Source organism: Trichosurus vulpecula, chromosome 9 (assembly GCF_011100635.1).
Source record: "Trichosurus vulpecula isolate mTriVul1 chromosome 9, mTriVul1.pri, whole genome shotgun sequence".
Taxonomy (NCBI): Eukaryota; Metazoa; Chordata; class Mammalia; order Diprotodontia; family Phalangeridae; genus Trichosurus; species Trichosurus vulpecula.
Genome location: NC_050581.1, coordinates 178,630,433 through 178,643,266, shown reverse-complemented (window position 1 = coordinate 178,643,266; position 12,834 = coordinate 178,630,433). Strand labels below are relative to the sequence as shown.

General features: G+C 42.7%; 1 protein-coding gene across 1 annotated transcript in view; it reads right to left on the bottom strand.

Moving 5' to 3' along the window:
* Positions 1-10,262, bottom strand: part of PRICKLE2 (prickle planar cell polarity protein 2) — a 153,793-nt gene extending 143,531 nt beyond the window's left edge. The window contains exons 1-2 of the mRNA XM_036739669.1: positions 10,236-10,262; positions 6,617-6,789 (exon numbers count right to left, since the gene is read on the bottom strand). Coding sequence (XP_036595564.1) covers positions 6,617-6,789; positions 10,236-10,262 — 200 coding nt within the window. The remainder of the gene's footprint in view (positions 1-6,616; positions 6,790-10,235) is intronic.
* Positions 10,263-12,834: the final 2,572 nt, after the last annotated feature.

Below are 12,834 nucleotides of genomic sequence, written 5' to 3'. Positions count from 1 at the left end.
CTAGTCTATGATCTTGTGGTATCTCAATAGTTCCAAAATGGCAAACTCAACAATTCGACCTTCACTGATTACATTTAACCAGCTCTAGAATCGCAAGACTCTACTAATGACTTTGTTGCCAAGTTATTTCAATCATGTCTGACTCTCTGTGACCCCCATCTGGGGGTCTTCTTGGCAAAAATACTGGAGTGGTTTGCCATCTCCTTCTCTAACTCATTTTATATATGAGGAAACTGAGGCAAATAGGGTTAAGTGACTTGTCCTGGGTCACACTGCTAAAACAAGTCTGAGGTCAGATTTGAACTCAGGAAAACGAGTCTTCCTGACTACAGGCCTGGCACTCTATTCAAAGCACCACCTAGGTGCCCATTAATGACATTAGTATATTGCTAAAGATCCATGCTTTTGTGTCCATATCAAAATGGCTGCTTGAGCAAGATGCTGGCCATCTGACTTTACAATTCGATTTCCCTTCTGCAAACAGAAATGATACAGGGAAGATTCTTATTCAGAGATGGGTTAGGTTTGATGGCCAATGAGGTCCCTTCCCATTCCAAGCTCTGTTTACTATTTGATGTTCTCAGGCTGGGGCTTTCTCTGGATGGATTCCATCCCTCTTTGGAGATGTGCTTCTTGCCACCATCTTGCTCAGAAAATGGCCCTGGGAGTCCAAGCGTGATGCCGAAATTCAAAAACAAAGGGCGAATTATAGGCATCAGAACGAGAAACTCCAGTCCCAAATTAGGCAGTAGGAGAGCTTTAATTATGCACTAGCAATGCACTTCCCTTTAGAAGAGCTTGTAAAATTAACTCTAACACAGAACAGAAAAAAACCAAAGCCATCAAGAGGCCCCAACAGCTGAGGGAGGGAGATGTTTGCAGCCACTTCAAAATTCCAAGGGTTTTCTAGATACCCTAATGCTTCGGATCTGGAGAAACATTGCGTTGGGGCTACCAGACTTGGGGAAGAAGGCGGTAATGATCTTTAAGGCCATCTGGCTGACAGTTTGCAATATTCAGAGTAGACTGTCATGAACTATATCCTTTCCCCCCCAAATGGGGCCTTGCTGATTCAATGACAGTCCAGGAATTTTGAACATTGCTGACTATTTTTTCTGCCCAAGGTGACATTGGCAAGTGGGCACAAGGACAGAGACCCACAAAGGTCATGAAGCAACTGGCCCACGTGAACACCAGCTCCTGCTGTCCTTGTGAATTCTTTGAAGCCCCTTCTCCAATGCGGCTGGTGAAGGGGGCACCTCACGTCAGGCGTCTCGCTCCACAAAGAATGTGGTAGCCAGCTTCTGACTCATCACCCAAGAGCTGCATACCATTGTCCTTAAACGGCACTCAGAGCATGAAGTCAAAATCCTGCTTTGGAGCTGGATCCTGGCAAAGGATCCCTTAGCACTCAACAGAATACAGCTAAAGTGGGCACGGGAAGGAGAGATGCTAGGAGCCCAGCCAACTGGGGGACATACATGAGAAGCAGCTCACTATGGTAAAAGGAGGGGAAAGCCCAATGGGCGGAAAGGCACACAACCTGGCACACTACGCCCCAACAGAGTGCCCATGGTCAAGAGATCTCAACAAAATTCGTTTTACAGATGAATTAACTGAGGCCCAGGGGATTAGGTGACTTACCAAAAGTCACACAGATGTTAGAGGCAGAACCAGGCCCTCTGACTTCAACACATACATCTTGTCTTTCTTTGACAGATAAAGGAAGTGAGGCTTGGAGACATCATGTAGGCTTGCCTAAGGTCACAGAGGAAATCAACAGCAGAGCTGGACGTCAAACCCAGGTCTCCTGATTCCCAGCCCTCCTCTCATTCAACTATGCTGTTCTCTTTCTCATCTTCCAAACCTCAGTTTCCTCATCTATAAAATGGAGCTCAAAATACCTTTCACAAAGCAATTTTCCCTCTACCTTTCACAAAGAACTAATGAAAATCTGAGAATAATGAGAGAAGAAATGGTCATGTGCTTTGAAAATTAAATACTACTTTATAAATGTAAGGTATCATTATTAAAACAGTAAGTGTGACCTACATTTAGAAGGCTGAAAATCCCTTCCAAATCAGTTCAGATGGTACTCTCCCAAACCAGGAATTCAGTGGGGCAAAAGCCCCTCTCCCATCCCCTTAGCCTTCACCCCCTAGACTCCAATTCTCAGACTCAGTGTTTAAAAGGATTTCCCTCAAGATGGAAGCAGCCCAGAGCACAGCATAAAGCAGAACCTCCTAACAACAAAATGGAATGTATTACCTTGAAAGGTAGTGAGTTGCTCATCACTGGAGGTATACATGTAAAAGGTGGCTGACCACTCTTCTAGCATATCAGTGGAAGGGATTCATGCTTCAGGGAGGGGTGATACTATATAGTCTCTCAAGAGTCTTTCAACTCTAAGATTTTATATAATCCCCACAACAGGACTGCCACTTGAGGAAACCAGCTTTGACATCCTACTCTACCAGCCCATGCAGAGTTTCAATAACTACTCCCATAAAATGAGGCTCTTCTTGCTATCACCAGGAGGACTAAAGGACTGAAGAAATAACATCTGACAGAAAATACCAAGCTCCCTCAAGAGAAAAAAAAAACCCATCTTATAGGACAGGAGAACACAGCAATGACCCTAGGAAAACAACGCGGATTTAGAGCCAATATGGGAAGCATGGAGATGTTTTCTTGACGTTCTTCCTGCCTCTGCCACTGGAGATATTTCTAGGCTTTGTCCCTCTGCCCTTCTGCTGACTGACCCACCTGGGAAGTACCAGGTGGCCCCCGATAGAGGGGAGACCACAGAAAGGCCTTTCTCTTCTTCACTGTTGCCTCCTATGAACAATGATAAGAAAACAAACTGACCTCGTATAGAATTCAAAGTCTAAATTGTGCAAACTGTTTGAACCTCACAACCACCTGGCAAGACAGGTGTCATTCTCCCCATTTGACTGATACAGAAACTGAAGCAAGACAAGTTAAGTGACTTGCCCAGTAGGACGCAGCTAGGAAGGATCAGAGCTGAAATCCAGGCTTTCCAAATCCAGCATTCTCTCCATTGTACTTCACTGTGCACACTTTACCTTCTGGAAATTGGGCCAAACAACTCAGAAGGAGTGGATGTGGTTCAGGCTCAGGCACTATGACCTAGGCTGGATTAGGTCAGACAATTAGCCTCCATGAGTCACCAAATCAGACTTAGCACCAAAGAAGTCAGGCAGGGTGCGGGGGAAAAAAAGTAAAGTTGGACCAGAGGGGAGAAGGGAAAGAGCAGAGGGAGGAGGGGAAGGGGAGAAGGAAAGAAAAAAAGGAAAGAGGGAGAAGAGGGGAGATGAGGGGAGAGAGAGACAGAGGCAAAGAGAGAGAGAGAGAGAGACAGAGAGACAGAGACAGAGACAGACAGAGACAGAGAGATCACACTTGAGAACATATAATACCTTAGATAAGCATGGAAAAAATATCCTAGGATTATTTTTAATGTCCCTTGACACTCATTGGCATCCAAAATACTTCTAAGACACCTGTGTACCAGTTATGTGGTACTATGTTCTACATGGTTTAAACAGTCAGCAACCTTCATTGGACTTAGCAATGATGTGACCCCAGGGAGCAAGAGAGAGAAGGCCTGGTAAATATTTCGGAGCCACAACCTATCTTTACATTTACACTAGATTCATGGCCTGGCCACAATCCCATGGAATTTTCTTAATAAGGACTGAGATTTTCCTGGAATTTCAATAACATTATCACTAAACTGTGTAAACCCATACTAGGTCTATACCCAAAAGAGACCAAAGAAGCAGGAAAGGGTTCCCTATGTACAAAAATGATGGCAGCAAAAAAACCGGAAACTAATGGATGCCCATTAACTGAGGACTGGCTGACTAAATCACAGCATAGAAATGGAATATAATATTATGAAAGGGAGAGTTTCAGAGAAACCCAGGAAGACTTATATGGACTGATTCAGAAAGAAGTGGGCAGAACCAGGAGAACAAGGTAGCTGGGGAAACGTTGTAAAGACAAACAGCTTTTAAAGACTTGAGAACTCTGATCCATGCCCTTACCACTATGATTCTACTCCCCTCCTCCTCACAGAGAGGTGATGGACTCAACTACAGAATGAGACACACACACGCATTTTTGGACATGAGCAACATCCAAAAATTTGTTTGTTTGATAATGAATATTTATTACAGGGATTCTGCTTTTCTCTTTTCTTGCTTTCATTCCTCTTCAGGCTGTACTCTTGACTTTCTCAAATATAACATAGAAACTTCTTCATCCTGGAAGTACCCACCACCCTTGCAGCCTGTCCCTCTGATTGGTTGGTTCCTCCACAAAATCTCTATTTTAAGGAGGGCATCTAGGCCAACCAGCTCTCCATTCCTCTCCAGGTTCCACTCCAGATCCTCCAGACTTTCTCTCCCATGCCTACCACCCCTTTTCAGCTCCCTTTTCTGTGTACCCATTAGAATGTAAGCTCTTTTCTGAGGGCAGAAATTCTTTCTTTCAGCTTGCATCTGTAACCCCAGTTCTCAGCAAACTGCCTCACACACAGCAAGCACTAAATAACTGTTTGCTGATTTAACCATGACTTCCTTTTAAAGTGGAGTGAGAAAAAAATAAATGTTTTTATTTTAAAATAAAATTAAACTTTTAACAAAGGAATCATGCAATTCACTTACCAAGAGAGAGATTTATTTTGTTTGACTATGATTCTGTTATAGGGGATTTCTTTTTCTTTTTCCAATTTGGAAAGGAAAGAGAGTAAATGCTTGTTAATTGAAAAACAAGTCCAAAGAAAAGACATTGAACAGTCAGGAGACTCCCGTGCTTAATAAATGCTTGTTGACTGACTGACTAGGGAAAGTTACTTGGGAGGAACTTCCTCATGGACCAAACAGGGAGGCAAACACTTGCCCGACTTAACTCACTGGGTTGTTGTGAAGATATCACTAAAGCATTTTGAAAAACTAAGAAATATCAAGTTTAATAAATACTATGATAGCATTTTTATTCTTCCACTAAAATATTCCTCCAATGCCTCACTGTGCTGTGTAGGGAGAATCCACTCCGAGGAAATCATGGCTCCTTGAAAGACTTAACTGAAGCACCATGACTTTCTTCCCCCTGGATGTACATAGGGCATGCCAGCTAGGCTGTTGGGTGAGAATCCTTTTCACAGATACATTCAGTAGAATATAAGCTCCCTAGGGCCAGGCAGGTCCTCTTTATTTCTTTATTTGTGACCCCAGCACCTAGCATGGTACCTAGCACATGGTAAGTACCTAATAATTGCTACTTGATGGATTGACACTACAACAGAAAATCCGAAATAAATTTTTGGAAGGGGTATCATGGACCTTGTTCCCCTCCTTCAACTTTGGTGAAACCTGTGGACCGTTCTTTCAGAATAATAATGCTTTTAAATAAATAAAATAAAATATATGGGGTTATAAAGGAAACCAATTATACTGAAATATAGTTATCAAAAGATTAAGAAAAAAAGTTTACAGATCAACTCCCTCCCCTCCTTAAGAACTTCTGCCTTAGAATAGAGGACCTGGATTCAAGCAAGTCACTTACTTTCTTGGGGTTCAGTTTCTTTTTCTGGAAAATGTTAGCTTTGGTGTGGTACCTTACAGTTCTAGAGTGGCTCTCCAAAGACTGGACTTTGCCAAGGCACAAATGGACTGAAGTTCACTTGAGCAATGCCCCTCCTCCAAGACCAATGGATTCATCCTTTCACCTAAGTCTAGGGGTGTGGGGTGGGGAAGGCAGTATCACAAGGTCATTGATTTACACCAAACTCATCTAGTCCAACCCCTAGAATTTACCAGATTAGAAAATGGAGGCACAGAAAATGAAGGCATTTGCTCTGGATCAGAAGTGGGATTTCAAGCCAGGTCTTTTAGCTCCAAAATCCAGTCTTCTTCCCAGTATGCAATGCTGCTGCTCTGTCCTTAGGACAAGCCCAGTTTGGCAGATACAGGATCCTAATCATTCCGTCGCCCTTGTTTCAGAGACCTACCACCACCAGCTGATAAGAAATCTTGCTTGGCGCCATTAACTAACTTTCCTTTAGATTTCTTTTCCAAGCTGAAGTTAGAGCCAGCCTCTCCTTTTCCCACCCCCTACCCGCCAAATAAATAAATAATGTTTAAATAATGATGCTTTTTTTTAAGAAGGAAAAGGGCATATTTAATGTCATCTCCCTAGCAGTCTAGCTGAAATGTTGCATCTCAACTTAAGCTAAATAAACCCAGTCCTGTATTTCTGATTCAATATTTTTCTTGGGTTCTTTCCCTGCCTCAGAAAGAGCCCTCTTCTCTGCCACCCCTGTCTCTCTGTTCCCTTCCCCCACAAGCAAATGCCTCTAAGAAGGACATTCATAAATCTTCATCTTATCTCATGGTATGTCTCACAAAGATCTGAACCTTTGATCAGTTACACAAATTAATTTTCCATTTACATTACAGGGCAACGATTTATTCTACAGTAAAACTAACCAGCCCTGAAAGTCCACTTTAGCCTATAGCTTGGCTGCTGGCCAAGAGGCTGGTTTTTTGGCTTGTTTTCTCTATTTTATACTGTCTGGGTTAACGTTTACGTTACAGAGTCTTCCTTTTCTATTTGCTGCAGTCGGCCCAGCTCGTCCTCTCCATGGTAATAATACAGATGGCCCGTTGACGGCACCAGTCTAAATCGTCCAGTGGCACACTGGGTGTTCTGAGTGTTTGGGGAGTGAGGAAGGAGGGCCTTGGAAGAATTACTGTTGTAAACCTGGGAAACAGAGTGGGTGGTATGACAGAAAGAAAGCTGAATCTGGAATCAGAGCAATTGAGTTCTGTCCTTTGCTACCTGGGTGACCTTGGGCAAACCAATGAGGCCTCACTTTCTTTATCTGTAAAATAAGAGGGTTGAAGAACTAGAAGACCAGTGAGGCCCCTTCCAGGTATACATCTATGGCCCTATGAGATAATTTCTTTCCTTGTTTGTAAAATAAGGAGGCTGGGTTAGACAATCTCTAGAATTCTGTTCAACACAAGTCAACACGACTATTTTCCAAACCTGAAAGTGCCCAATCCCTTTCTACTTTATTTCTGGTGAAACTCAGATAGTAGAATGGAATGGAGGTCACTCTTTTCCTCCTCTTCCTGCCTCCAATGGTGCCAAATCCCTAGTGCTCTCTCACCTTCTTCTAAGCTAAAGTTCTTAACCTGGGATTAATAAACTTAAATTTTTTATAACTGTATTTCAACATAATTAACTTCCTTTGTAATTGTATGTATTTCCTTTTATGAATCTTTACTAATAATTCTGGGAAGGGGTCCAGAGGCATCACCAGACTTCCCAAGGGGTCAAGGGCATGACAAAGATTGAGTAGCCCTGATCTAGAATCTAGATAGCAGGGGCCTTAAGAGATGGTGCAATCTAACTTCCTTAATTTGCAGATGAGGTCACTGATGTCCATCAAGGGAAAGGTTAGTGCTGTCTAAGCCTGTCTAAATGCTGTCAAGGAATAACCATGAAGGGTATACGGTAATTTCATTTTTTCCCCCACCACATTCTTTCCCTTGGCTCTGCCCTTTATTTTGATACAAAATTATTGTTGGGAAGATAAATGTAGGATGGAGGAGTAAAGTGATCAAGGGAATCGAGTAGAATATAAACTCCTTAAGGATGAGAACGCTTTTATTTTTGTTTCTGTAGACTGTAACAAGTAGCTCAAGGTGCTGCTACATAGATTAGGCACCCAATATCAAATTGGATCTAATTGAAGGGAGCTAGGCTCCTCCTTTGCCCTCATCCCCCCAAAAGCCCAAGATAAAGAGCAGATAAATGGCAAACACATACACATATACGCATGAACATCTTTTAAAGGAAATTAACAAGGTTTAAAATGAACAAAGCAAAGAAGGACGCTGGAATGACTGAAAAATACCATAGTCAGATTGATTAAGGTGAAGTACTGGAATCAACACAGATAGACAAGCAAGAGAACCTACCCAAAGCGTTCTCAAATGAATCAGTGACACATTCAGAGTAATTAAGGAAGAACTAGAAGGCTAAGATAATCATAAGACCAAAGACTTTGAAGAAAGTGAAAGATCTCATGTGGACATGAATGCTACTTCTTCCCCATTTGGGGTGTTCAGATCACAAAGTGTACATGTCCATTGAGCTTCAGAGTTGGAAGGGAACCCCAGTGGCCATCTTGTTCAACCCCTATTTGAAAAGAATCCCCTCGATGACATAATTAATAGTTGGTCATCCAGCTTTTGTCTGGAGATCTCCAGTGAGGGGGAATCCACTGGCTCCTGAAGCAGCCCATTCCATTTTTTGAAAGCTCTAATTGTTAAAAAAATTCTCTCTCCGCAGCCCCAACCCCAATCCCTTCCTCCCCATTTAAATTTGCCACTTTGTTCCTTCAGTCCAATGTCCCAACCCTGCCGGAATAAGGAAAGTTTCAGAACAAAATGCCAGGTGATATTTGCCAAAGCACTGTCACATTTGTATTACCACACAAATTTTGAAATCACGGGTCCCAGAAGTGGCTACACTGTCTGATTTGGCTTCATGGTTATGATTGTGTCAATCAATCAATTAAGTGTTTGTTAAGCATTTACTATGTGCCAGGCTCTGTGCCAGGCTGCGGGTATAAGTACAAAGAATGAAACAATCCCTACTGTCAATAAGCTTTCCTTCTAATGGGTGTAAACCATGTGAGAGAGAGAGAGAGAGAGAGAGAGAGAGAGAGAGAGAGAGAGAGAGAGGGGATAGATATGTGCACATACAGCATAAAGTTAATAAATACATACATACACACATAAATACATGTAAAGCAATTAAATTTTTACAAGGAGGCTTGTGAGGGAGGGCACTAGCAGCTGGAGGGAATCAAGAAAGGCTCGATGCAGAAGACTGTATTTGAGCTGTGTCTTACAAGAAGAAAAGGACTCTATGGTCATCCTGGCTAGTCTCTGCCCACTACAGTGGCTCAGCACCACCAAAGCACCTTGGCCCACACACAGCTCTGTTTAGTGCCTTATCATCTCCAGAAAGTTACAAAGTCAGAAAGAGGTGCCAGAGGTAGTAATGTGGTAATGGATGTAGCAATTAATCTCCCAATTGAAAATGTCAGAGATAATTACGAAGTCATTCTCAGGAAAGGAGCCCTGCCTACTTGGCTAGGGTAGGCCAGGCAGTTACCTCAGCTGCAGCCCAGGGCACTCACTGTCCCAGCCCATGTGTCCCAACACTACACAGAAACATCCCTAGCTGTTCAGTGACCTCTCACTTCAGCTCTTTTGGCTGGTTTTGGCTGTTCTGGCTCTCCCTGCCAGTTCCTCGTACCGATGGGTAAAGGGTGGAATGAAGCTGGCTGTGGTGAAAAGAAGAGACAGAAGAGCTGGCCTGTGAACATAGCTTTTTGATAGGTAGGGAGGGATACACACCTCAGGTGTCTCAGCAAGGTCAAGTATTTGTCACAGCCTGGGAAAAGCTGACAAACACAGGATTAGAAAGCATCTTATCTCAAGGGCTGCAATGGTACATGGGCCACATCCAACATTCTTCCTGTTCCGTACTCATATGGAGCTTTTTACCCAGGGACTCAGGAGATGACTCAGAAAACACCTGCCTGGTCACCGCAGTCCATATGGCTTTACTGTTCCACCAGCAGTCACTAATTGGTTCTGTGCCTCTAAAGAGACCCAACATCATGAGAAAATGGCACTTTTGAGGAGCCAATGGAGAGGGCTGGATTGGGTACCTCTAGAATTTTCAATTTGGTGGCTTCCCTTCTGTTCTATTTCACTAGTTCACATTCAGCCTGGACTCATATGGATTGGTAGACCCCACCTAAGAGCTGACAGGATCATATAGGTTCTTCTGTTCATGATAGGAAGGATATCTGATCCAACCCCCTCATTTTACAGATAAGGAAATAGAAGCCCAGAGAAGGAATCATTGGCTCCAGGTCACCCAAGTAGCAGGGCTGGGATTCAAACCAGTATCTTTTGACTCCAAACCAATGCTCTTTCCGTTGAACCCAACTGCTTCTGACTGTTGCTTAGGAAACAAGGGGTCACACCTAATAGCTCAGGGCCCCCAGGACCGCTGGGCATTCTTCAGTTTGGAACTTCATTCTTAAGGACAAGGAAGATATGAAACAGCTGCCACCAGCACCAGCACCACCCCCATTTCAGTTTCTCATCATCTCTCACCTGGACTGCTGAAACAGTCTCCTCCATGGTTTCCCTGCCTCAAACATCTACCCACTCCTGCCCATCCTCCACAAAGCCGCTAAGTTAAGGTTTTTTTCTGAAATCTGATCATGGCATCCTTCTTTGCTCAGTGCACACCAGTAGCCTCCTATTGTCTCTAGTTTCAAATATAAATTCTCTTATTTAGCATTTAAAACTTCACAACCTGGCCACCTTCCTACCTTTACAATCTTCCTGAAAGTTGGTCTCCAGCTCCTCACACACTCGCTGTTCAGCACATGTGGCTCTCTATTTCCTGTCTCTGTGCCTTTGAAATGACTGCCCTTCCATTCCTGGAATGCTCTCCTACCTCACCTCTACCTCCCGGAATCCCTGGTTCCCTTCAAAATTTAGCTTAATTACCACCTACTACATGAAAACAGTTTTGGATCCAATCTTCCCCTACCTTTTATGTGTTTTGTATTTTTAAGAAGGGTGTTCCATATCCCTACCTCAATAATTACAGAAAGAGGAGAATTCTCTATTGAATCAGAGGTGTGAACTAGGTGAGAATAAGGCCTAGATATCACTGTTGAATCAATCAGCCAAAATATTTTAAACTAACTGCAAAAGATCCTTGGTTAATGTAGAAATCCTTGAAAAACACTGGATGGAATAGAATGTAAAGGAAGTCTAGTCCTCCTTTCTTTTTCCATTAGGATGTAAGCTTTTTGAAGGTGGGGATGTTTTACTTTTGTCTTATATCTTGGTTTTAGCAAAGTACCCAGCGCATAGTAAACACTTAATATACCTTTGTTGATTGATGAATTGGTTGGTTGGTCTCAGTCTCAGAGGCCTAAGTTCATAGAGACTAAGTTAAATTGAAGCCAGCACAGTCAGTTAGCCTGAAGAATTGATCTTTTAGGCCAAGACAATATTAAAAAAATAAGACCTTCCTTACAGAAATTAAGTGATACTTTTTGCAAATGTTTGTAATTGGTTTGAACTTGTCTCACCTAACCTCTTCAAAAGCCTCAGCTGCTCAGGACTTCTTTGGCATGGGAACCCTGACTGATACAAGCTATCATTTTTAGTTCTCATGTAAAGTATCCTGACTGGCGCCTTCATTCTCACCCCAATTTCTCCCGTTCCACTGAATGTACTCTCACAATTCTCTCTATAGTCCTAGTTCAGTCTCAAGTTAGAGACAGAAGATGAACACACTCATTCCAAAGGGGCTGATCCTATAGCTCTCAAAGTCCCTATTAATTTTTTTTTAAATTTCTAGTTGCACTTCGAAATTCCCATTTCCATGGCTGCCTTGGCTAGAAGCATTCTAAAGATGCACTCCAGCCCCCTGCTGATCTCCTTCACGGTTAAGAGTACTTCTGTATAGTTAAGAATCATTCCACATTTATCTTGTGTATGCCAATATATTGCTACCCTCCCCCACGATTGCAAGGTCCTTGAGCATAGAGATTATTTCATTTTTGTCTGTCATTGATAAGTTCTTCCTTGAAACTCCATTTTGAAACAAGGGTGCAGATCTGCCATCCTCATTCTGCAGTCTTCATTACCCTATGCCCCTGTTTGGTACCTCCAGCCCTAACCCCTTCTCCATCTCTCCTTTTGTGGGTTGTCATCTTCCATTAGAACATAAGCTCCTTGAGGGCAAAGGCTGTCTTTATTTTTGCTTGTATATATATATATCACAATCACGTAGTATGGTGCTTGACACATAGTGGGTATCTAATAATGCTTGTTGAATGAATAAAACATTACTCAAGGTCACACAGGTAAAGTTGGGATTTGACCTCTGATCCTGATTCCAGGTTCAGTGCCCTCTTTAACACAACTCTGATCAGTGCACTCTTCCCTTCTCCCTTATATCACCAGGGCCAAATCCTTCCCCAGACTTCTTTTTTCCTTCCTGTTAAATTCAACCTCTCCCTCTTCTCTCCTTTAACTTTTCCTCCCCCTAAGGTGCACCTACTCTTGAGTGTCTCATATGTTCTATACGAAGGTGCTCAATAAATGTAAACTTGTTTAATGGTGAGGTCAAGGGGTTAAATGACTGGGCCAGGGTCTCAAAACAAGTGAGCAGCTGAGCTGGGCTAAAAACTGAAGTCTCCCATCTGGTCAGTGCTTCAGAACAAAGCCTAAGCAGGACATCATTGCTTCTTTAATTAGACAATAAGTGGTCTTTAATAAAGGAGATTAATTTAATTAGGACTCTCAGTCTGGCATTTCAATTCTAATATATCCTAGACACAAACAACCCTGGAAAAAACCCTTGAGATCAAAATGGCTTTGGGTTTCCATGGGTGTTTACCAGCTCTGGACCAACAATGGAATCTGTCCTTCATTTAATGAAACACCCAGAAGAGTTTTCAGTCTTTCTCTAGTTTTCAGAATCCAGGCTACAGACCTTGCAAGGTCTTACCATCCTCCAGAAAACCTTATGTAATAGAACTTTACTCATTTTAAAATCACTACAATATAACGTTGAGCACATACCACTTTTCCCCCACCTCCCTCTCCCTCTCCTTTTCCCTGTCTCTTCCCCCCCGCTGCCCCCCTTTTCTCTCTCTCTGGCAACCCACTATACCAGATGAATATT